The 25,643-nt window shown below is 36.3% G+C and overlaps 1 protein-coding gene across 7 annotated transcripts; it reads left to right on the top strand.

The window, feature by feature from the left end:
• The first annotated feature begins 1 nt into the window (after window position 1).
• dbnlb (drebrin-like b) lies at window positions 2-24,841 on the top strand. Of its 7 annotated transcripts, XR_013782228.1 has the most exons (16): window positions 2-252; window positions 3,447-3,502; window positions 5,401-5,513; window positions 5,912-5,986; window positions 8,728-8,874; window positions 11,805-11,882; window positions 12,940-13,091; window positions 13,515-13,569; window positions 15,535-15,609; window positions 16,281-16,395; window positions 17,809-17,901; window positions 20,362-20,433; window positions 20,623-20,726; window positions 21,042-21,117; window positions 23,301-23,990; window positions 24,170-24,540. XR_013782228.1 is itself a non-coding variant. In XM_079382801.1 (15 exons), exons 1-15 carry the CDS (start codon window positions 170-172, stop codon window positions 23,435-23,437), a joined length of 1,431 nt encoding a protein of 476 aa, XP_079238927.1. In that variant the 5' UTR covers window positions 2-169; the 3' UTR covers window positions 23,438-24,832. The 7 variants fall into 7 exon arrangements, 4 of the variants coding, with proteins under 4 accessions (XP_079238927.1, XP_079238928.1, XP_079238929.1 ...); XR_013782226.1 differs by having other exon boundaries at window positions 17,809-18,952; window positions 19,713-20,433; window positions 23,301-24,544; XM_079382801.1 differs by having other exon boundaries at window positions 23,301-24,832.
• The last annotated feature ends 802 nt before the right edge of the window (window positions 24,842-25,643 follow it).

The raw sequence follows: 25,643 nt of genomic DNA, 5'->3' as shown, positions 1-25,643 counted from the left end.
CGCCGTCGCCATAGTAGCGTTCGTAACGTCGCTCCAGGGAGGAGTGTGAGCTACGTGATGTGGCGCTGAGCGCTTCCTGTCTGCGTAGAGCCGAGAGATCCCCATCTACCCCCGGAGTCCTCTGCAGCGTCTGTCCCCGGACGGTCAAAAACCCACAGATTTCCCCATCATGGCTGTGAACCTGAGCAAAAACGGCCCAGCTCTTACCGCGGCCTATAAGGAGGTGGTGGATGAGAAGTCACAGACTAACTGGTGAGTATTGACTAGAGGGTTGTGTCTCTGTTACACTCACTGACATCCTAATGTTTAGCATGTTAGCGGCTTCTTTGGCATTTTAGTCGCCCTGCTTGTGGTTTATCACAACATAAATCCTCATTTGAATCAATGCAGTGACCGTTTATGATGTTAGCGAGATCACTGCACTTTATCCGCGTGCCCTCATCCATTCACAGCTCATGCACAAAAACAATGAATCTTCCACAAATGATTTCCTCCCAGTAATACACTGTTGCTCTCTGGACAACGATGAACGTTTATATTAAACTATACACATGCTTTGACCTCAGTGCAGTGTTGCTTTGCTTTGCAGGCTTGCATGTATGAGATCACAAGCATCCCAACTTCTGGAGAACATGGGGTTTGAGAAGTGTGCTCATGTTGAATCACTCCTACCTCCTTATTTTCCTGTAGTTTTTGTCCATATATGGCTGCTGGGTTGACAAACCCTGCCTACTATTTGTGACTCAATTGACATGCAATCTCATTGTCTTGCAATCAAAAATAAGTGCACTTTGTGGTCAGAATGTTACCTCAAAAGTGTCAATGCCAATTGTATAGAGACCGGTAAGAGACTTCCTCTGTCTCGTCATTCAGAAATGATGTTAATGTTTGACAGGTTGACACCAGTCCTGTAGCTCTGCACCTTGAAGTGGAAGTGAGTTTCAGTGGGAGTGGAAATGAGGATGAGATTCGTTGCATGCTCTTGAGGGAAGGCTGTTTGAGTTGGGTCATGAACGCTACGGAAATGAAGAGTGATTATAAATGACCTACATTAATTACACTTATCATCCTACCCAGAGATCTGACATCATTTGAGAAAAATCGCACAAATACAGACACTCGAGAATAGCATGTACATTACCATTCAAAAATGGCCACTTTTTGTCACTTTAGATTTATGCTGTAATTTGGTATATTTTGTACTTGTTTTGGCTGCTTAAACATGGACCACACCATATTGTGCTGATGTGCCAGTAAAAAGAAGTCTTACTTCCTCTCAAAAATTTAACTTAATTTGTCTTCTGGAAAACAAGTATCTACTGTAGCTTCTGAAGGGCAGTACTAAATGAAAAAAATATGATATTTAGGCAAAACAAGAAAAATGTACTCATCTTCGTTCTTAATGCATTCGGCTCTTAATGCATGTTTTTTCCTTCTGGAGCATCTGTGAGCGTTTGAAGCTTCTGTAATAGTTGCGAGTGAGTCCCTCAGTCATCCTCAGCGTGAAAAGATGAATCTCAAAATCATAGTCATTGTTGGAAAGGGTTCAAATGTTGGAAAACCAAAGAATTTGTGGGACCTGAAGGATTTTTCTGAAGAACAGCAGGCAGTTTAACTGTTCAGGACAAAGGGACTCATGAACAACTATCACTAAACAAAAAAAAAACACAGCTTTGGCTCGTTCAGGTAACACAGTATTAAGAATCAAGGGGATGTAAACTTTTGAACGGGGTCATTTTTATAAATTCAACTATTATTTGCTCTTGTGGACTATATGTAAACATCTTTTATGTGAAATCTCTTATTCAGGTCAGTACTAAATAAACAATAACATGCATTTTGTATGATCCCTCTTATTTTGATAAAATAATTACCAATTTGCAGATTCCGCAAGGTGTATGTAAAGAGGGTATTTTGACAGATGAAATGTTACAAAATCAACAGTTTTGATGAGTCATCATAAATGTCCGGAAGGAACAGGCTTGACCTAACATCTATTAAAGAAGCAGCTTTGTCTTAACAATTGTGACTTTCATTTCCATATCAAACCACAACAGAGCATGAATGTCACAGGATGATCTGACCTGAGAGATCTTCTAGAAATAAGACCGCTGCAGTTCTTATTCCTCATTAAAGCACTTTCTATTTCAGACTTCTGTTGACTTGAGGAAGAGGAAGTTGGCACAGCTTCCTTGCTGCACAAGTGTCTTTGTTTAGAGAGAATCAGAACTGAGTTCACACACAGAGTGTCACCTCAGTATCTACTTCATATTAGTTTGAGTTTAGTTTTTTTGCTGTGATGCTTTTCAGTTTGCATCGTGCTGATGTCAGAGTCAAAAACGGTGTATTTTAGTATAATCAGTATACTATTATATTAATATTTTGAATTAGTTTTTTATATATATTTTTTATTTTACTTTTAGCTAAAATTGTAGTGATTTTTATTTAATAATTTTTCTTAGTTTATTTTTGTTTTTAGTATGTGTATAGTTTTTAGTTTTTAAATATAGTTTTATGTTTTAGAGCAAGATAAAATAAATAAAAATGAGATGTTGCATTGGCAGCTGACATAAAATGAGTTTTAAGTTGCTGTTTTTTGTATTTTATTTCTAGTAACAAATATTTTTTTCGGATTTGATTTTTATTTAGTAACCCTGGTCAACATTTGGCCCAATTAACTTTGATGGTGCTGTTTTACAGAATTTCTACTTTTTAGGCCTTAAGTTAAATGGATTTTTAACAAAAAAATTTAACGGAAATTTTTTTCCCCCCCCCAAAACTGTATGAGTTTCTTTCTTATGTGGAAGATAAAATAAGATATTTTGAGAGAGACATTTTGTCCATGAGGTCAATGGGCTCCAATATTGCTTGATTACCAACGTTCTTTAAAATATCTTCTTTTATGTTCTGTTGAAGAAAGAATCTTATACACGTTTGGAACGACATGAGGGTGAATAATGATGACAGAAAATAACTTGTTTGGTGAACCTTCCCTTTCAGATTTGGGAAATTTGATATTGGAACCGAAATACAAACTAAAATCATATGATTTAGGACGCCAAACTGGTTTGATTTCCTGGTAATGCAAGAACTGATAAAAACATATACCTTCAATGCACTGTAAGTCACTTCAGATAAAAGCTTGTGCCAAAAATATGAATTCAAATGTATGTGTTGTAATGTAATAACTTGCTCCACCTCAGAAAATGTCTTTCTGGCTGACATGACAGATCCAATCAGTTCTTGATGGATAAGAAGACGCACCCTATTTTTTTTTTTTTTTTCAAAATGCTGATTTACTTGAAAATGCATCAGATTAGGGAAGTAAAATTGCTTGTGAACGGTGTTTCATGTTGACTTTAATTTGAATGCCAGAGCCGTGTTGCCCTCAGCCTTCAGTGACCTGGCTGTTTAACGCTTATGTAATGCATTTGATGTCTCTGCAGGGCTCTCTTTACCTATGAGGGAAACACCAATGACATCAGGCTGGCAGAGAAAGGAGGTGGGTTTTCTCCATCATGTGGAGACTCATTTAGTGAATTACAGTTGTTTATATTAGTATCATGTGGTATGTAGCGTGTGAGAAAGTGTTTAAAGCAAACAGTGTCAGAGTCTGTCCATCTTCAGCTTGCTGTGAGTGTTTTGCAGTACAGTGTGTTCTTTGTATTAATTAAATGAACGGTCCACTGAATCGGCAGATTGTCAAGGAAAGGATTCATTCAAAGTTCTTCTTACATGTGTGAAGAAAATGGAGGTGGCAAACTGAGAATAACATTGATTTTAACCTTGGTAAAAGAATGTTATGTGCTAAAATCACTAATGCACAGCCTCTGTGTTAATAACACATCACTGCAACAGTGAAATAATAAAAGACTCCAATGAATAATAAAACATATTTATTAATCATAGTATCTTTTTTTTATAGATTAATATACTTCTAATATAATATTAAGTAAAAAATTGGGATTCCCAAACTTTTCTTGTAAGCCCTTTGACATGAAATATTTATTTGTAGTACTGCAAGAGTATTTTCTGTTAATATTTAAATAACCCTGGCCTAATTAAAAGGGACTGGTTTTAACTGGTTTCATTTCATAATGCATGCAAAATCTGCAATATGATGTTTGCATTCCCCAGTCTGTTTGGACTAAGCTTTTAGTGTGTGTGTGTGTGTGTGTGTGTGTGTGTGTGTGTGTGTGTGTGTGTGTGTCGGTACACAAATATGAAGGTTCGGTACGTACACCGGTTTTAACGTCAAGGCTCAGTATGATTTCTGTACAGCAGGGGGGACAACTAAACTAAAAAATAAACAGTGGTTTACTGAACAAGTTGCTCTTTCTTTAAATACATTCAGTTATAGTTTAAATTTTCTTAGTGATAAAAATCTACCTCGGCTTATGGTTTAAACTATAGGGAGCCCTTTTACATTATAAGGTTACAATTAGGCCTAACAACATAACCCAAACTTAAATTTAATTGCTATTTATTATTAAATGGATGATCAACTCTCAATTAAAAAAAAAAAACAGTATGCAAACATGTAAATTGCACATAATGCAGTTTTTAAATTAAATTTCTAGGCTATATGTTAAAATATATTCAATTACACACGGGCTGTCATAGCATGTTTCATAACAGATTAATTTAAACATGCATTAAATAATAAGTAGGCCTATATGGTGTAATATTTGCTCCTCTTTAGACTTCATTTCTCTAGTGAACTAACAAGCTGTGCACACTGATGATCTTGCTGAGGTAAATGAAATGCTACGTGACATTTATTTCCACGCTGTTTTATTGACGTCTTTCCGCGGTTGAAACACTGATTGAGCGATTACACGAGGCAGGAGATGTTCAGTCATGTTTATTCACGTTAAAGCTAGTAGTACAGAGGAAGGAATGATGGCGTTCACTCGCACTGCGCTCTGCACAAGTTTGTGGCGCGTCACGGCTCAGACATGGGAACCAGAGTCAATGCTTGTGTTGGGTTTATACCAGAACTTTCTGAACCGTCCCAGAAGCGGCTCTCCAAGGCATTTATACAGCGATCTGTCATGCCACATCAAAGACTGTCAAAACACCATTTATTATTTGAATTTTCTGGAAAAAAAACAAAAAAATCAATACTGTATTCGTTCGGTAAACATGCTTACCAAACCGAAAGACCCGTACCAAAACTGTACGAATACGTGTACCGTTACACCCCTAGTATGTATGTGTATATATGTATTCAACTAAAACCATATTGTTTTGGATCAACAACAAAAATGTCAAAGCTTTGAATGGTAGTATGCTATTACTGTATTACTTCATTTACCTAACAAAATGCTTCTTGAGTTCATTAGTGATTGTAGTACGATAGCATCATGATTTTTTTGTTTTCTGTGTGTGTGTCTTCAGATGGTGGTCTGGAGGAGTTGGTCGAGGAGCTGAACAGCGGGAAGGTGATGTACGCTTTCTGCCGTGTTGAAGACCCCAACTCCGGCCTTCCCAAATACGTCCTCATCAACTGGGTGGGTTTTTCGTTCCCTCTGTAACTGATCACATTGATTTTGCTTCTTGACTGTATAGAACCACAGAGGTGCCCTTAGGATTTACTGACCATATTGCCCTAGTAAAGTGCCTCTGTCAGATGTCAAATATCAATCAGATTAGCTCCTGTTCACTAAATCCGATATAAAAAATTCATCAGGACTAAACAGCATGATGGTATATTTTATTTATTCACACGATTACCTCAAAATGGTTATTTGATATATAAATATTTTTTTACTGTTATATAACTATATTGTGATGTATTCCATTACCATAATATAAAATAAATATTACAATATTCTGGTCATTAGCCACCCTTAACATGCATGTTTGCAGCCATGTTTTGTTCAAGTTTACTGACATTTCTTTTTTCCAGACCGGTGAGGGTGTTAAAGATGCCAGAAAAGGCCAGTGTGCGAACCATGTGAGCTCCATAGCCAACTTCCTTAAGGTAACTGTACTATTTTGTTGTTTTTTTCAGTGTTTGAGTGTTGTCAACAGTGTGTTTGCTTGTGGGATTTAGTCTGTGAACTCTGACTATGACTCACAGCGCGGCTAGAAGCTCACAACAGGATATGACCTCATGGGCTATATCCAGACACATTTGGTTTAGCTTTGTTGGTAGTTATGCAGAGCGTGACAACATCCGACCACAAGCTCTCACTGTGTCTGAAAAAGAATTATGGCTGTCCAAATTTAAAGCAGAAATTAACTTTCCATTTAAGGGGTGATATTTACCAACTTAAATTGATTTCTAGGAGCTTTTTACCTTTATAATGCCGTTTTTAACTTTTAATTAAATGTATGCATCTTTTATGTTAAATTCTTAAAGTGAATCAATCAGAATAATACACTATAGGGCTGCTATCAATTAAATGAAATCATTATCAACAAAATCCATCTTTGCACTAGAGACAGACTTGTTTAATGCAGCTCAGAGGCATTTACACTGCGATTACATTTTCAATAGTAATGTTATGAAATTCATTTTTTTCAAATTAAAATTGGTAATGTAGAAATATAAAATATGGGAAAAAACTTGCATTCATTTTTTAAATATGAAACAGACAGCTGATTATTCAGAAATGAAGCAAGTAACTTTTCACAAATGAACCATTGAATAATTCACCTAACCTTTTTGTTTAAAACTACTTCTGTGTTCTGCTGTGGCTTCGGTTGGAACTGTTGGCAAAATACAGATAACACTGACAGTATTTTGTCTAAAATGTAAATTAATAACTTCCTGTTTATTAGGAGCTGGGAGATACATCAAATATTAACCATATTATCATGATAATCACTGTAAAATTACAGAATATCATTCATATCAAATATAGCTTTTTTTAAAGTTAGATTTTATGGGCTTTTATGCTTTATTGGTTTAGTAGAGAAATGACTGGGAAGTATTGGGCGGAGAGAGAGGAGTGGGATCGGCAAAGGACCTCAAGATGGGAATCGAACTCAGGTCACCACCAGCACAGTTGCGCTATACGTTGGTGCACTAACTGAGAGTCTGCCGGCCCTGACGATTATTGAATATTGTTGAAAATTAAGATTAATGTGCCAAAGACCACACCGATCGCCGGTTTCACTCCACCTTTATGTCTCTCGAGTAGTACAATGCGTAACTTGTCATTATCAAAATGTCAACGGCAAGCGACATGGGTGTGGAAGAAGAATTACTCCCCAAAAAGGCATGACAGAACATGTCTTAAATCAGAAAACGGCAAAAATATTGTTAAAGGGGACATAACACACACCGTTTCACCCAATCTCATATTAATCTTGAGAACCTATAGAGTAGTACTGCATCCTTCATATCTCCAAAAAGTCTTTAGTTTTATCATATTTATAAAAGAAAGATACAGCTTTACAATTCTCTCCGAAAAAAGCAGAGCTCCTGGAGGCACGCCATGGGCAGAGCTAAAGAGTGACGAGCACTTGAGGGCCGATTGCCAACGAAGCACAGATATTTGATGCTGTTTCTCTTACCGTCTGCAGTTCTGAATCATGACTGGAATCTTTTATAGCTGGGACCGCTATAAATCTTTCAGTATCAAACATTGTGCGAATCCAGCGTCGAACTGGGCCTTGAACAAAGCTGAACAAGGTTATTTTTCCCTCACAACCAAAAACTCACTTCTTTAGAGACATTATTCCCGAGCGAGTCCTGTGCAGCGCTTCCGGATGAAGTGCGTTGATGGGCGTACTCTCGCTCTGGTCGATGCGGGCGCGAAATGCCCATATAAGGAGTTCCACCCTCGTTTACATCATGAAGAGCCACGATTGAAAAAAAAACTCTCTGAAACTTGTACGAACCTGGAAATAAGATTTTTGGCACAGAAATACTGTTATACATCCAAATTGTTTTTTGAAACTTTGTCCATGCTTAGCATGACAATCCAACTCTTTAACAGTGTAAACAATTCTGAATGCATGAAACAGCATTGTACCCCCCCCCTTACAATTTTAAAAGATATATTGAGATATCAAATCTTAGGTATATTGGGCAAACCTACTGTTTATTGAACCTTTTTTTTTATTTGCCCTTTTATATTACATTGCATTTTTATAAATTTTAGTGGCATTTTGGCAACAAGCCTCAACCTTTTAAGTGGACTAAATGATTGGAGAAGACCACTATATGACCACTAGAGAGAAGTCTGTTGTTTTCACTAAAACATCCAGTTACGACAGTTTGATTTAAAAAAAAAAAATGTATGAGGTCAAAAATATTGAACACTTACGATGCATTTAGAAATGAAATTTCCTTATCATGCTGAATTAGATAAAAATCAACCCCTTGGACATTAAAGTGCTTGAAGTTGTTATTTGAGAGACGATGAAAGAGAAAAGATATTTTAATCAAGATTCCTGTTTATTTGAGCCAATCACTTGCTTGTATCAGACGCATTGGTGTAAACAGGGAAATGGATGGAGGCCTCCTCTTCTCATTACAAGGTGTTTGTTTGTTTTGTAGTCCTTCTAAGCTAGCTGTTTTCAGTAAGAGCTTACACACAGCCGAAGGTTGCAATTAAATAAACTGACGAAAGTGTGTGCGTGGGCATGTTTCGCTTGAAACCTGTGAATCTTGACGCTTCCGTCTCGTGGTTTCGTACGCATGTTTAAATTGAGTTTTGAGAATGTGAATATGTGTGTGACTAAAAAAAACTGACAGCGCTGTTTCTGCAGGGGGCTCACGTGACGATAAACGCACGGGCGGAGGAGGACGCGGAGCCTGAAGCCATCATACAGAAAGTGGCCAAAGCCTCGGGAGCCAACTACAGCTTTCACAAAGAGTCCAATCGCTTCAGAGACAGCGGGCCGCAGGGACCTGTGGTCAGTTCACACACACATACCTTGCCCATACTGCAACAAAGTAGTGTCCAGTGTCCTTGATCAAACATACATTTCCATTTAAAAGTTTGGGGTCTGTAAATTTTGTTTTGTTTTGATCTGTTTTTTAGTCAGCAGGGATGCATTAAATTGATCAAAAGTGGGACATTGGTAACAATAAGGTTCATTAGTTAACAATATTAGTTCATGTGAACTAAGAATGAACAATACTTCTACAGCATTTATTCTTAATGCATTATTAAAATAAGTTGTGCTTGTTAACATTAGTCAATGCACTGTGAACTAACATGAACAATCAATAAACGGCTGTATTTTTATTAACTAACATCAACACAGATTAATAAATGCTGTATACTGTGTGTTCATTCATGTTAATTAATACGTTAAATAATGATAATGAATGACACCTTATTGTAAAGTGTTACCAGGACATTTATAATGTCAGAATAAATTTCAATTTCCAGAAAAAGATCATGTAGCACAACTGTTTTTAACATTGATAGTAATAAGAAACATATCTTGAGCAACAAATCGGCATATTAGGATGATTTCTGAAGGATCATGTGACCCTGGAGTCATGATGCTGAAAATTCAGCTTTGCATCACAGAAATAAATGACATTTGATATATTTTAAAATAGAAAACAGTACTTTTCAATTGAAATCATATTTCACAATATTACTGTTTTGACTATTTTTTGGTCAAATAACTCGTTTTGGTGAGCATAAGAACATTTTAAAATCCTCAAAACAAGTTAAATTCAAATTTTGAAAGGTAGTGTGCATTCATCTTGGACAACAGGATGTTAATTGCTCTTTGAATACAAAATGTATTATGTTCATGTACCCTAATTCTCACGCAGTGGTTAGATAATCATAACAGAGGTCATTTACATAAAGAAATCTTAAAGGTACAGTAGCAAAAACAGCATGTTTAATACCAAGGGTCAGAGAGGAAATAGTCATGTAACAGTACATTTATTAAAGCAGTTTTTGGTACAAAATAGTTATCACTAATCGCTATTACTGCACATGGTCTCATGCATGCATGTTTTCTTCAGAAGATGTAATAATCATCCAGTTTGGCTTTTACATTGGTTCTGAAAAAAACTTTAAGTTTAGTTTGTGATCAGCAGCAGAAGGCATCAGACAGGTCTTATGATGGCACAGCGGTGCCAGGGTCAGTGCCAATAATGCTGGTTGTTTATCTCAAACACTCTTTCAGAGTGCTGCGTCAGGAATTTCACGGGGAACGAGCCAGAATGCTCAGAATGTGGAAACTGTTATGGTGGTTTGGAATCATTTCTCTGCTGAGCTCCAAATGTACCCACAAACTGCAATTGAGTCATTTATCTATAGTACACTGTGAATGCATAAATTGAACAACAATACATTTTGATGTATTTTCATATATTGGTATCAGGGCTCGCAAAATCGCTAGCCCGACGTCCCGGGGCTATTGTGTTTTCCAGTCGGGCTACCAAACTGTATCACTGCCCTGCCCGACGGGCTACCTTAAATACAGGGCTCCCACGCAATGTTCCATTTAACCGCACTCTTCTTCCACCGCGGCCGCGCAGAAGAAATAATGTGCCTCGCGCACACAAAAATGAGTTGGGAAGCCATTTGATTGAATGCCGCAGTAAAAAGGAAAGAATAGCAATGCTCGGGCAAACCGCTATAGAGTACAATTCTGGCTTTTGAATAGTTTATATTGTAACACAAAATCTCTATTTTGACTAAACACTGTTCTTTTTAACTTTTTTTTTTTTTATATCACAGGTCCCAAAAAAATACAGTATATAAAAAAATTAAAAAGCAGTACAAAATCAACATATTAGAATGATTTCTAAAGGATCATGTGACTCTGAAAATACTGTTTTGCTTCACAGGAATTAATTACATTTTAAAGTGTATTAAAATAGAAAGTTTATTTTAAATTGCAATAATATTATATTATTTTGTGAAGTAATATTCAGTATTTTTCATCAAATAGATACAGCCTTGATGAGCAAAAGAAACTTCTTTAAAAAACTTTATTGATCCAAACTTTTGAACTGCAGTGTATTGTACAGTAAAATGTTTTCTCAGGTAACCTAAAATATACATCATTTAGTTACATCAAGGGTCAAATCGAATATAAATAGCACATTAAAGTTAAAAGTTAATGCGTGCTGTACAGGTCTGGTATAAAGAATGCTTTTGCTCAGGTGACCGAAATGTCCGCCCAATAGAGAAAAGTTTTGCTCAGCAAGAAAATAATTTGAGGGAACATTGCTCCCACGGGTCCTTAAATTTGATACAACTAAATTGAAGAGTTTTTAAGGCCTTAGACAGTTTTAAATGCTAAATGGTATAAGAAATAATTTTTCAAATTGCCTTAAATAGATTTTTAAGAATTCTGCAAATACCTTGTAAATAGTAAAATAAAACTCTTTCCTTGATATTCGTTGATATTTGTGTATTGAAAATATTTTGATTGATATTTATGGTCTTTATTTTATTTGGGCTAGTTTAATAAATTTTCGGGCTACCAAAATCTGAAGAGTACCTGCCCGAAGGGCTACCAGGGATTTAGAAATTTTGCGAGCCCTGGGTATGTTAGTTGTTTCTAAGTCTTGTTTTGAGTATAATCAAGCCCACATGGAATCTGCACCCGCAGGACTCCAGAGAAAGCTGTGGGAGATCCCCCACCCCCTTGCATGGGTGTTTATTAAATATTCTGGCTAATTTGCTTATGCTTTTAGCTATAAGAGTGTCATACTCTCAGCTCTTTTTTTTTTTTTTTCGTATTTTAACATGTTCTGTTTGATTCCACAGAACATTTCCGCTAAAGTTAGCACAGAAAATGCAAAGTCTAAATATTCTTTCTGGGCTTAGTCATAATTTACCACTCGTTGTTTTTCCATATAGGGATCTGTTTACCAGAAGACTAATGCCATGTCTGAAATCAAGAAAACCAACAAAGACACTTTCTGGGCCCAAGCAGAGGTAATACAGCATACATGCATCAAAGTTTCTATTTGCAAAATGGTGTGCAGTTTCCTAAGACAAAATGAGCATTTCAATGAAGTTCTCAAACCTTTTAGCTCCGTGATTCCCCATGATCCACAACAATGTTCAGCTTTCTGGTTTCTAGATTTTGATTCTGATTAAGGATAAGAACTTAAAATATATTTACTCACGAGTTCTACCCATTAAAATATGTTCAAGCTTGGCATATCTAAAAATTTATATCCATAAAAAAAAAAAATGTTAAATGCTTATGTAGTTATAAGGGTGTTAATTTAAAGAAATCACACTTTTTATAATTAGGCTACCTCATTCATCCAGGTTTTTTCAAGATCATGTGAATCCTGTTTCTTCAAAGATTAAAAAGTTGTTGGGGGGGGTGGATGTGTCCTAATTTAAATGGTTATCTTGAGGCCCTTAATTTAGTTTGCTCAGGCCCTCTGATTGAGAACCATTGTTTTAACATTCTGTTTAATTATATTTATTTATAGATTCTAGAGAATCAAGATTAATTTACAGATACTATGTCAAGAAGATAAATTGTTAATCATATACAGGTATCTAGTTCAGTCATGAAACTCTAGATTGCACAGGCTCATTCACATGGCAATCACGTAATTTAGTACATGGTACAAGTAGATTGGTCTCTGCAGATTCTGCAGCCCATTAGATTGCTTGCTCAACATTTAAATAGTCTGGTTCAGTATTTGCTGAAATCTGGTCCTGCAGCATCTATTTGAGTTACTCTGAAACCCTCCACCTCCCCCACCATCACCTGTCTAGATCTGCTACTGGATTTATGTATGCATATTTGTGCAGCAGTAGCAGTATATCTTATGTGCTTTCAGCAGCATGTCTGAGTATTTATTGGCAATGTCAAGTCCATACTTGCTCTGCAGCAGCAGCATTTAGTAGATCTAGTGCACCAAGGCCAAATACATTAACGTTGTCATATACATTACCATGTCTAAACTTTTGAGTTGTCATGATTGATTGAGTCTGTCTTGTTTTGCTTAATGCTTTTGTCTCTTTGCAGAAAGATGAGGAGAAGCGTCTTCAGGAGGAGAAGAGAAGGGTGGCAGAAGAGAGGCAGTGGCTAGAAAAAGAGATGAAGGACAGAGAGGTCAAGGAGGCAGAGTTACGGGAAAAGAGAGCAAAAGACAGGGCGTCACAGATAGATGGTCAAAGGTCAGAAACATTTGAACAAATAAACATCTTGTGCATTTGAGTGTCCTTGAAGGGATGGATAGTCCAACCAGAAATGAAAATTCTGTTGGTCCAAACCTGTATGACTTTCTTTGTTCTGTGGAAGACTTTTTGATTTTTGGAAACAGTTTTGGTTCCTTCCATTGACAAAAAACTGAATTGCATTGGCCTGAAACTGTTTGGTTACCATCATTTTTTGAAATATCTTCTTTTGTGTTCAGCAGAATGACATGAGTAAATGAAAAATGTTTCATTTTTGGGTGGATTATCAATGAAATCACCAACGGTCAAACTGTCATTTTTAAAATTAGATTTAAACCATGTTGCAATTTGATGTAAGGTCATCTGCCAACTGGATAGCGCCTGCTGAGTGTTAATTTTAAACCTCATGTGTTTGTGTTATAGGAAGTACCAGCAGCAGCAGGAGGCAGAAAATCGAGGCCAGCAGAAACAGCAATGGGTGAGCGACACACACACACACACACACACCTGTGCGGTTATTTAAATCCACATATCACCGCTCTGGACATGTTCTGAAATAGTTCCTGTAGAGAAGCCACAATATGTTTAACAATTTTTTCTTCTTTTTTGCATGTAAATTTTGTAAAATATCAAGAAAATTACCGGTCAAATTAAAACCCTTTGAAAACACTTAAGCATTAAAATAAAATCTCATCCATTTTACAGTTTATTGGGCTACAAATCACCCATTTAGACAGGAAGAGACTGTAAAGCATTTTTGTTTTTTGAGATATTAATGGCAGATAATGATTATTTTGAGAACAAAGGAAAATTTGTAGGTTTCTTGCTCACCTCTATTTATATTTTCAGATTACTCCATGTTTCTTTATCACTCTCACAAACAGTCTGGTGCACTTGTAGCCACTTAATATATCTACATTGGCATAAACACAATAGCCAATGCTAATGTGTGTACAGTGACAACAAATACTTCCCTTTTTCTAGCATAGTGTGGTTGTCTGTACTGTTCTTTAATTATCATCGTAACACTTCTATCTGCACATAGATAATCTTTAAACCACATTTCCAAAATAAATTCTTGACAGCCCAGCGAGATGCTGTGACACAAAGAAGTGAAATGAAGACAATCTGTGGTTTTGTATTTAGGGCATATGCACAGGGCACACTGCCACACATATACAGTTCACACAGGTCTCAGGGTCCGATCTGCAAGGGCCACAACTGATTAAATCCAAGATTTATTCAGTTGTTAATTACCAACCTACCTTGGTTGTGATTACCAACCTAGCTTGATAGCCACTCTGTGGCTTAGCATCTCATCAGGCTTTGATACACAGCTCTCATCTCAACCCAGGCAACGATTAGTTCTGTGAAACAAAGCAAAACCAATGTTACACCGTGTCTACACCGGACGCGAACGCCGTGACAAAATACTATAGAAGTCATTATAATCAGTGATGCTGTCTACACTGGATGCTGTGCGGTGCAACAAATCCCCGACAGAGAACTGCTGCCGCGTTCTGTTTATGGCGTACTGACACAAATTTCTAATTATTTTCAACGGCCGCTTTATCGTGTCCAGTGTACGGTACGGCGGTACGGCGTGTCCGGTGTAGACACGGTGTTACTCACCTATCCAGAAGAAACAAAGCAACCTCAGTGTCTGATCGCAGGCCTTCCGCTCCTTGAGTTCTGTCCAGTGATGGAAAGCTGATCCGATATTTACACGGGTGCTACTTCTTGCCTTATCGTTCCGCAGGCGTTTTCCTCTTTTGTATTTTATCCGCCATCTCTATCTTTCTGTCGCTCGGCTAATGTCCGTCCTGTGCACTGAACGCTCTCTTCTCCACATCATGACTAGACATTACTGCTGATTGGCTACAAATTTGCTTTGGTACTCGCCCCCGAGTCAGTTTTCTAAAGCGTTTTTGAAAAATGACATAACCCACCTTTAATCGCGATTAATCACATCCAAAATACGTTTTTGTTTGCATAATTTGTGTGTGTTCTGTGTATATTTATTATGTATATATAAATATACACAAATGCATGCATATACTTTGAAAATATTTACATGTATTTACATTTTATATTCACATAATTTATAAATAAATAAATGTATTTAATATATAAACATAACATTTTTTTAAATATATACATGCATGTGTGTGTATTTATATATACATAATAAATATACACAGCACACATACATATATTATGTAAACACAACTTTTATTTTGGAAGCGATTAATTGTTTGACAGCACTAACATTTATATATTCAGCATGCCTCTCGTCTGCGATCTTGGGTGGATTTTTCTGAGCTTTCACTTCTGCTCTAGAATTTGGCCAAAATAAAATAAATATTATACCTTTAAATGCAGCTAACTAGGTTTTGTAATTGAACGAAGTGTGTGAGAGTCAAAATGTGCTGATGTCCATCAGGAGGAGGAGGAGGAGGAGAGGAAGCAGCCAGTACAGAAACCCTTTAAACGCGGAGAGTCGGTGGAAAAAGCCAACGTGAGTGAGAGGAAGCATCAGACGTCTCTTTTGGCCTTGGACAACGGGGCTCTTTCAACTTTCTTATAACCTTCTAACTGTTTTCTTTATACAGTGTGGCTGTGTCCTCTACTGCTGACTCAGTTTTTTTTTCTCTCTCTTCCCCTTCTCTCAACTGTGGCTCAAATGAATGTCTGTTTTATCATTATGCCTTGAACAGGCTTGTGCTTTCTCTCTCTCTCTCTCTCTGACTGACTTAAACCCAGTTTATAAATGCAATGGTTTCAGTCACGAATGCTGATTTATCAATAGTGTTCATAGTATATACTCCCTTGGTGTATGTACTTTTGAGTATGAAGTAGTAGTACTTGGCAAAATGTTATCAAGTTACATATAGATACAGCATATCAGATAACTGTCGCAACCATTGAACATGTTATGTACAGTATTAGCCTAAAAAATGCTAACATCCATTACATCATCCAGGCACTTTTGTCAGTATTTTAAACATGCATACAGTAGGACAGATATGCAATTTGACATTCAGCCTTTTATTTTTCCTCTTTCAGTATAACCACTTACTTTGTATCTCTAGCTCTTATATTCTGAAAAGACTCCTTGTACTGCCATCAGTGTTATCAGTCATGATACTTGATGTAGTAATGGCTACTGTGTGTGTATATTTGTAACAGGAAGCCGCAGCTCTTGTCTCCCAGCGCTCCGTTAATCCCAGAGAAATGTTCAAACAGAGAGAGATGGGCATCAAACCTGCTAACACAGACAATACTCAGTCCAGTCCTACACCAGGTACCGTTCATCTATACATACTGTGTCCCACACATACACACACTATACGAGTCAAAACAGAAAAACAACAATATATGTCTTTTTTTAATTTTATGTTTATAATATTTAATGTAAATTTAAATTCATAGTCAAATATATTAAGAAATATAATTATTTACTATTATATACTGTACTATTTTATAATAGTTTTATGTATATTTATTTATGAAGAGTTAATTTGCAAAAACGGATAACCCTGTTTTTAGGTCCAATTAATCAAACTGCAGTTGGGTGATTTTGATTAGGTTAAAAAAATAACAAAAAAATACAGCTAACACAATAAAAACATGATAACATAAAAAACATTATTTTTGAAAAATTTAAAGTTATCTATCATTTTTAGTTATCTGTTTTTGCAAATAAACTCTTCATAGATAGATAGATATTAGTGCATTTATATAAATATAAGTTATGTGGATTCATAAAAGTACATCAGTGTTTCTTTATATAGTAACACACACACACATATATATATATATATATATATATATATATATATTTATTGGGGTCTGTAAGATTAAGTATGTTATGTTCACCAAAGCTGCATTTATTTGATAAGAAATATAGTAAAATATTATTGAAATACATTGAAATATTATTACAAATTAGGAATGTTATTGAAATATTATATTACAATTTTAAATAGAATTTATTATTATGATGCAAAGCTTAATTTTTAGCAGCCATTACTTCACTGTCACATTTGATCAATTTAATGCATCCTTGCTGAATAAAATATTTAATATCTTAAAAATAAATAAACTGACCCCAAAATTTTGGACACTATTTGAATAACAGTATATAAACAGTAGTGTGTAAATCTCTACAAATATAAAAACAATAGAGTATACACTTGAAAATGTAGATGATTTGCCAGTATAATTTAGTGGTTATAAATATCAAGGTTTATATATTATCAGGATAATAAATAACAAATACAGATCCCAAATGTGCAAATTAGCAGTATGCTGATGTCCTGATGAGATCTCTACAAGCACAATTTACACTGTAGGAAGTGTTTTATTTAATGCCACATTATTTGCATGCTATATTTAGCTTCCCCTTTTGCTATGTGGGTCACGTTTCATGTAGTGAATGTGTTCAAACACATTTAAAGAATGCCTTGTCTGTGAATTAGAAGGTGTTTTCCTGTGCATGCAGTAACTAACTCCTGATTGTTCAATGTTTTGTGGTATTTCCCATTCTCCCATTGTTCTCCGAGCATTTCAACCCTGTTCGTCCGTCTGAAATTAAACAGCCTGCAGTTCTTCTGTCTAAAACGATGTTTGTGGTCTGTTCTGCTGTGTATAACTCCGTCAGCCATCTGTCAGCTTGGGTTTCTCTCTTTGTCCTTCTCTGTTCTGTGTGTCTCAGGGCGGTTGAACAGCCCTTTTCTGTCCAAGCAGTCATGTGACCCAGAGCCATTTCGCTCTCCCGTGCGTCAGGCCTCACCTTTACGAGCCAGAGGTACACAAACACGCACCTTATCATTCTTTCCTTATCGCTCACTTGGAAAGGTTTGGTGTGTTGTCCATCTCCATGCTCACACACACTTTCACTCTCTATTCTTTGTGTGGTGTGTTCATGTATCTCAACTAACATCTAACCACTCACACGTTCCTCATGCTTGCTGTCAAATTCTGCCGTACACCTCAAAATAAACGGGATTTCCAGAATGCTGTTTGCTGTGTGGGAGTGTGAACACTGTATGTTTGCTTTGTGCACTTAAAGGAGCAGTCCACCTAAAAATGAAAAAAATCTGTGGAACGCAAAAGGTGAATTTTTGAAAACTATCCAGGCCACTCTTTTCAGTTTAATGTGGGACTGAGGAATTCCAGCTTCAAAAACACTTCAAATAGTTCATCCTTATGCACTGAATTTAAAGTTTTCTGAAGTGTGAGGAACCGATTGGCATTATTAAGATTAAGATCACATTTCTAGTCTCCAGTGAGCTGTTGATAGCTTGTTTTTGAATGAGTGAGCTGAATTATATGTATATATGAACAAATCTTTCAGCTGAAAGAATCATTTGTTCATGAGATTGGCATCGCTACTTATAGACCATTGTTATGATGATGTTTTTATTGTGCTTTTTTTTTTTTGTTATTTTGGTGCTTAAAAGCCCCAGTCTTCATTCAATGGCTGGAAGTTTCTTTAGAATTTCTCCCTTTGTGTTACATTGAAGAAAGAAAGTCATACTGGTTTGTGACGACATGAGGGTGAGTAAATGATAACAGAATTTTTTGGTGAACTGTCTCTTTAATGAATTAATCAGCTCAAAATAAGGCCCGAGCATTATGATGGTACACTACTGTTCAAAAGTTTGGGATTTTAGATTAAGATTTTTCTCTTAAAGGGTTACTCCACCCCAAAATGAAAATTTTGTCATTAATCACTTACGTTCGTCTTCAGAACACAATTTTAAGATATTTTGGATGAAAACAGGGAGGCTTGTGACTGTCCCATTGACTTCCAAGTAGTTAACACTGTCAAGACCCAGAAAAGTATGAAAGACATTGTCAAAATAATCCATCTGACATCAGTGGTTCAATCTGAACTTTATGAAGCGACGAGAACACTTTTGTACGCAAAGAAAATGAAAATAACTTTATTCAACAATTCTTCTCCTCTGCGTCAGCGTAGCGCCATTGCCACACGTAGAAGACGTATCCATAGAAGACGTATCCGTGTGGCGCAGCTGATACAGAACAGCGTATGCAGTTTGCTTCCAGCGGATATTCTCCAAAATGGCGCTACGCTGACGCAGAGGAGACGAATTGTTGACTATTTTGACGATGTCTCTCATACTTTTCTGGGTCTTGAAAGTGTTATTTACTTGGCAGTCAATGGGACAGTCACAAGCCTCCCGGTATTCATCCAAAATATCTTAAATTGTGTTCTGAAGACGAACAAAGCTTTTACGGGTTTGGAACGACATGGGGGTGTAAGTGATTAATGACAATTTTCATTTTGGGGTGGAGTAACCCTTTAAGTCTCTTATGATGATCAAGCCTGCATTTATCAAAAATACAATAAAAACAGTAATTCTACAATTGAATTACAATTTAAAATATATGTTTTCTATATGAATTTAAAATGGCTGTTTTCTGTTGTAATGTATTTTCATGTTATGTAAAGCTGAATTTTCAGTCTTCAGTGTCACATGATCCTACAGAAATCATTCTAATATGCTGATTTGATGCTTAAGAAATATTACTGTTATTCTAATAGTTGAAAACAGTTGCGCTGAATTTATCAATGCTTTGATAAATAGAAAGGTTAAAAGAACAGCATTAATTTGAACATTTTTCATAATTTAAAAGTCTTTACTGTCACTTTTGATCAATTTAATGCATCTTTGATCAGTAAAAGTATTGATTTCTTTCAGGGGGGAAAAAACTAACCCAAAACTTTTGGACAGTAATTTATATGCCACAGAACATTTCTATATGCTATCACATTTCTAATTCAACTTGGCTTTAAATGTAGCTCATCCATTTAGATTTATAATGTATTGCTATTTTGATAAATAATTTGAAGCATTTGCACTGATGGTGGATTTACACAATACTAATAATCTGGTCTTTTGTTTTTCATCAATCAAGTTCCAAATCGAAAGTAAAATAATCAAATGACATGATCTTTTGTAAAAAAATTGTCAAGTATTTCGTGCGGTCTATTATAAAAAATATTCTTAATTGATTATTTGATATTTTTGGGTGGAATTCCCAGCAAATATAACTATATTGTGACAGTTACTATCATATAAAATCACACATAGCGTGATATTTTTTTGTCACGCAGCTTTCAAATTCTGACTCTACCCACCTGCGGTTTGTCCGAATACAAATCTTGTTACCATGCATGTGTGTGTCCGTGTGTTTCTACGCATGTGTGTGTGTGTGTGTGTGTGTGTGTTTTGAGTAGAGCCCTGTTTTGAGGAACAACCCAAATCTCAGTCTGTGGAACCAGAGCCAGAAACCGAGCCAGAGTATGAAGGTGGGATTCACACACACACACATTATCAGCTCCTGTCATTTGTTTCTGTGCTGTTTTATCCCATCTCATTCATAATATTATCATCATCAATCAATCAACTGATTGTCAGCACCACCTTGTGGGGAATGTGTGCTACTACAGGACCCATAGCAAATGATTTCTCTCGTCTTGTTGTCTTTCATGTCACAGATGTACAAGCAGTCGCTGATAATTATGAAATGCCCGTAGAACAAAAGCAGCCACAATATGAGACAGTAGTGGAACAAGACGCCATCTATGAGGATCCAGCACAGGTATGACACTCACAACCAGAACTAACTAGTTCTGAATAATGACAGCAGTTATAGCCAAAGTCATCTCTAAAGAGCTTTTGATTGGACAGTATTCTGTGTTCTGCAGTTTGAGTCGTTGTTATTGTTCGTCTGTTTTTCAAGAAGTGAAAGATTTTTTATATTTTTTTTGGAACTTATTTCAGCATGTGCCAGATGAGCTCAAACTAATATATATGAACCAAAAGCCACAACATTTTCATATGACATCCATTTTTTTTATTTCATGCTGTCCTTTCGAATGTGCCGTTTCTTGAATGTTTTGTGAATGTCTGTCAGGCGGAGGAGCAGAACACGTATGAGACGACAGATGATCGCGGTGTCTGCGCCAGGGCTCTGTATGACTACCAAGCTGGTGTGTATTGATTATACATGATAAACGATGCATTCTGAATATGCATAGAGATGCACATTCCTTTCACTCAGTTCTCTTCTGCTTTGCCATCTGCATTTGTACATGGCATGAATTCTCAGTCATGCTTTTAAGAAAATCAGATTTAGGCCAGTGTGTGTTTGTTTAATCACTCAAAAAGATGCATATTCCAGCTCTTCTTGGATTTGGATGCTGCATTAATGTTATTGGTTAACATGTTTGCATCACATACGTAAACAAAATAAGTTTTGTATAAGTGACGCGACGTGCAGCTAAGTATGGTAACCCATATTTGGAATTTGTTCTTTACATTTAAGTGCACACACACACACACACCAGTGAGTGAATGGTGAACACATCTGGAGCAGTGGGCAGCAATTTTTTCTGCTACTTCAGTCATGGGTATTGAAGGTGGAAGATAGTGCTCTTCATTCACTCCCCCACCTACATTTCCTGTCGGTATTGAGAACTGAACCCATGAACTACCATTAGACTACAACTGCCCCAGATTAATATGTGAAAAGGTCAAATTCTTGGTACATTGAGAGTTCATTGCAAGACTGCAGGTTTTTCTTAACTAATCACTGCAAATATTGTTTGTTCAGCTCATTTATTTGAATTATTGTAAATATAAATAGTTTTCTAGTCAGAAATTGGACATGAATGGCCTCTCAAGTCGTATTTAAAAACTGGGACTCATTTTGAAATTAAATGAAACCCAAAAATGAAAATCACCCCACCCTCAAGTCATCCCAGATGTATGACTTTCTTCTTTCAGACCAATACAATCTGAGCTATATTAAAAATGTGGACAAAATCTGAAAATATTTATAATGGCAGTGAATGGCTGTTCGCCCCTCTCTTGTGAACGCATGTTACGACAGTTAGCGGAAGCTAGAGATTACAGTTTATAAAGTTTTAAATATGGATGTTACACAAATGCATCAGTTTGCTTCTGAAGGCTTTATTATCCCTGTGGAGCACTTATGATGGATTTATGCACTTTTTTGGGCTACAAAATCTCGACACACATTCACGGCTGTTATAAAGCTTGAAAGAGCCAGAACATTTTTTTATATAACTCTGATTGTATTCGTTTGAAAGAAGAAAGTAATATACACCTAGGATGGCTTGAGGGTGAGTAAATCATGGGTTAATTTTAATTAAGAGTTCACCCGGAAACGTAAATTCTGTCATTAATTACTCACCGTCATGTCGTTCCAAACCTGTAAGACCTTCATTCATCTTCAGAACACAAATTAAGGTATTTGGGATGAAATCCGAGAGCTTTCTGACCCTGCATAGACAGCAAGGATCCTTACACGATCAAGGCACAGAAACATAGTAATGACATTGGTAAAATAATCCATCAGTGGTTCAGTCGTAATTTTATGAAGCTATGAGAATACTTTTTGTGCACAAAGAAAACAGTAATTACATCATTTATTCAACATTTCTGTGCCTCGATCATTGCTGTCTACGGAGGGTCAAAGAGCTCTCAGATTTCATTAGAAATATCTTAATTTGTGTTCCGAAGATGAACGAAGCTCTTGCAGCTTTGGAACGACATGAGGGTGAGTAATTAATAACAGAATTTACATTTTTGGGTGAACTATCCCTTTAAGGCTGCCTGACATCTACATTGCTTTCTTGTGTCATCATCACAGTCATGTATATTTACATATGTAAATTATATTTTGGTGCAAATTGTATATATTGAAAACTAGATGTTTATATAGTTATCAGTGAATTGGACCTGTTGGATATTGACTAAATATCTTTTGCCTGGGATTTCCCCAGAAACAGGCAAAAATGAACTAATGAATGAGCTGACCTCCACGATTCCCATTCTTTCTGACAACAAAGCACTTGAAAGTTACATACTCATAATTACATAATTACAGAAGTGGGAAGAAGGAAATTTCTGATAACATGTGAAGGCCTACTTTTTGTGCACGTAAACTTTGGTTTGCATACAGTCTGCATAACACAAATGCGATCATCAGAATAATATGCACCTACTGTAAGCGCACAACCTGATTTTTCTAATTCCGCTAAGTTTTAGTGTCAAAACAGAAATAGACTTTGGCCTTTTAGATGGCTTTTAGAATGTCATTGTACTCATTTAAAATGTGATCTGATCTGCTTTACGTGTGTCTTCTCAGCTGATGACACAGAGATCTCGTTTGACCCAGATGACATCATCACCGGCATCGAGATGATTGATGAAGGCTGGTGGCGAGGATACAGTCCGGATGGCCACTTCGGCATGTTCCCGGCAAATTACGTGGAGCTCATGTAACGCCGCTCAACATCTCCCCCTCCCTCATCAGAGTCGGACTGAATTAATTTGCCCCGCGTAGATTTAAATCTCTGGTGTATTTCATCGAAGACCTAAATCACGGACCAAAAGAGTGATGATCATGTGACCGGGGGTGTTTCAACTCTGATATTTCATACCGTATTGATATTTTTCTGTTGTTAATTTCATTCCATTTCAAGCTCTTGTTTTATCAAACAATTGATTTTGAGTATGCAGGCAGACGGCCCAAAAGCGGCCACCTAAAATTGCTGTTCGTGCAGGAATCCTGGGAAACTTCATGGTTGAATAAGTGCTGTGGTGACATTCCTGTGACATGCAAATATGCTTTTGAGACTGAACCTTTTCTTAGTGTTTTTGAAGACATTCCTTTTGAACATTTCAATGCTAGTCATTACATTGGTGCAGATGTTTGTAGTCAGTCCTGTTTTGCCTTGGTTTTTGCCTTCTTTTCTCCACAAGACCGAGCGTGACTGCCTTGCTTTCTTGAGGAACATTTGCTGCAGTGAAGGTCGGACTGAAATCGATTGACGAGGCGAGTTTATTTGCTGTGTTCTATACGGCACGTGTTTAAAATCCAGAAAGCAGCTTCGGCTGACGATATTACGGTTCTTGATATTAGGCTTGCAGTGAGAAGAGTGGGAAGTTACTTTGAGACCGCAGCTTTTCCCGTCTGCTCAGAACTGTGGAGAATATTAATACTGTGATTTTTAGGTTTCAGGGAGCCATCATTCTCTCATCATCTTGCCTTTGGGTCACCGGTGGGATCTGGATTGCATTTAGATGCCGAGGCTCAAAGAGAAAGATCACGGCAGGTTTATTTAGACCCTTGCATTTTTTTTTTTTTTTTTACCAGTCCTCCACTTTACTGTCAGTGCTGTGCCAATATGAGAGTGAGGGGAGACGTGTTTTTGAGGAATTGTTTGAGGTTTCGTTTTTAACAAACCCCTTGTGGAAAAACATCAAACATCTCCGAGTCATTCAGCAGTGCTGTAGTTCCTCTCGAGAGCTCATTGTGAATATCTAACAAGTATGGACAACGTTGTAACTTCGATTAAAAGAATAAATAAAGAGTTTTAAGACTGAATGAAAATTGTTGCTTGGTGATGTTTCATATTCTTCCTATGCAAAGTTTTTAAAATTTTCCTTGATATGAGGCCGTTCTAGACGTTCTAAATATTATTAGCATTTAAAATAAGTGTTTTCTATTTTTAAAATGCAAGTTATTTCTGATGCAAAGCTGAATTTTCAGCATCATTACTCATCTTCAGTGTCACATGATCCTTCAGAAATCATGCTCAAGAAACATTACTATTATTACCAATGTTGAAAACAGTTGTGCTGCTTATAATTTTTGAATAAACTGTCATGCTCTGCATTTATTTGAAAACAGAATAATTTCTAACTTTATAAATATGCTTACGGTCACTTTTGACCAATTTAAAGCAGCCTGGCTAAATAAAAGTATGAATTTCTTTCGAAAATCCCACACTTTTGAACAGGAGTGCATCTGAAAACTATATTACGCTTTTTTTATCAAATACATTTAGCCTTGTTAAAAAACATATTAAAAAAAAAATCTCACCAACCTCAAAGATTTGCACAGTAGTCTGAAGAACATCCCTTTTTTAAAAAAAAGTAATTCTTCCATGAAGCGCTTCTCTAAATTTGTGTGCTTGGGATGATCCTGCAGAAGAAGATAAAATCATATGTAAATAATATGCAACTTACATTTTTGTCAGTTTTAGAGCTTCAACAAGCATTTTAAATTATATACTGTTATTGTTATAAGTGTGTGTGTGTGTGTGTGTGTGTGTTATACACACATTTATGGCAAAGCTTAATGCCTGAGCATAGCTGAATATATATTTGTGAAATGTATTAAAATATTCTCAATCAACAACACGTGGTAACTGCAATAATCAAATAAGAATACAGAAAATACCAGCTTAATACCATCTCTGGAAATCATTATCTCATATATTCAATAAGACCGAGACTATTCTGGTTAATATCTAATATCAATAGCTACATACTGAAGTGTAGTACAGAACCAGTTTTGCTTTGGAAAGGGACTTGTTTCACATTATTTTGGTATTTTTTGCATTTGAAGGTAAATACCTAATTAATAGCACTTTTTAAAGTGACACCCTCATGTTGTTCCAAACCCACATGACTTTCATTTGTT

This window comes from Barbus barbus (genome assembly GCF_936440315.1).
Source record: "Barbus barbus genome assembly, chromosome: 28".
Classification (NCBI taxonomy): Eukaryota; Metazoa; Chordata; class Actinopteri; order Cypriniformes; family Cyprinidae; genus Barbus; species Barbus barbus.
The sequence above is the reverse complement of the archived record's forward strand: the minus strand, read 5'-3'. Positions and strand labels throughout refer to the sequence as shown.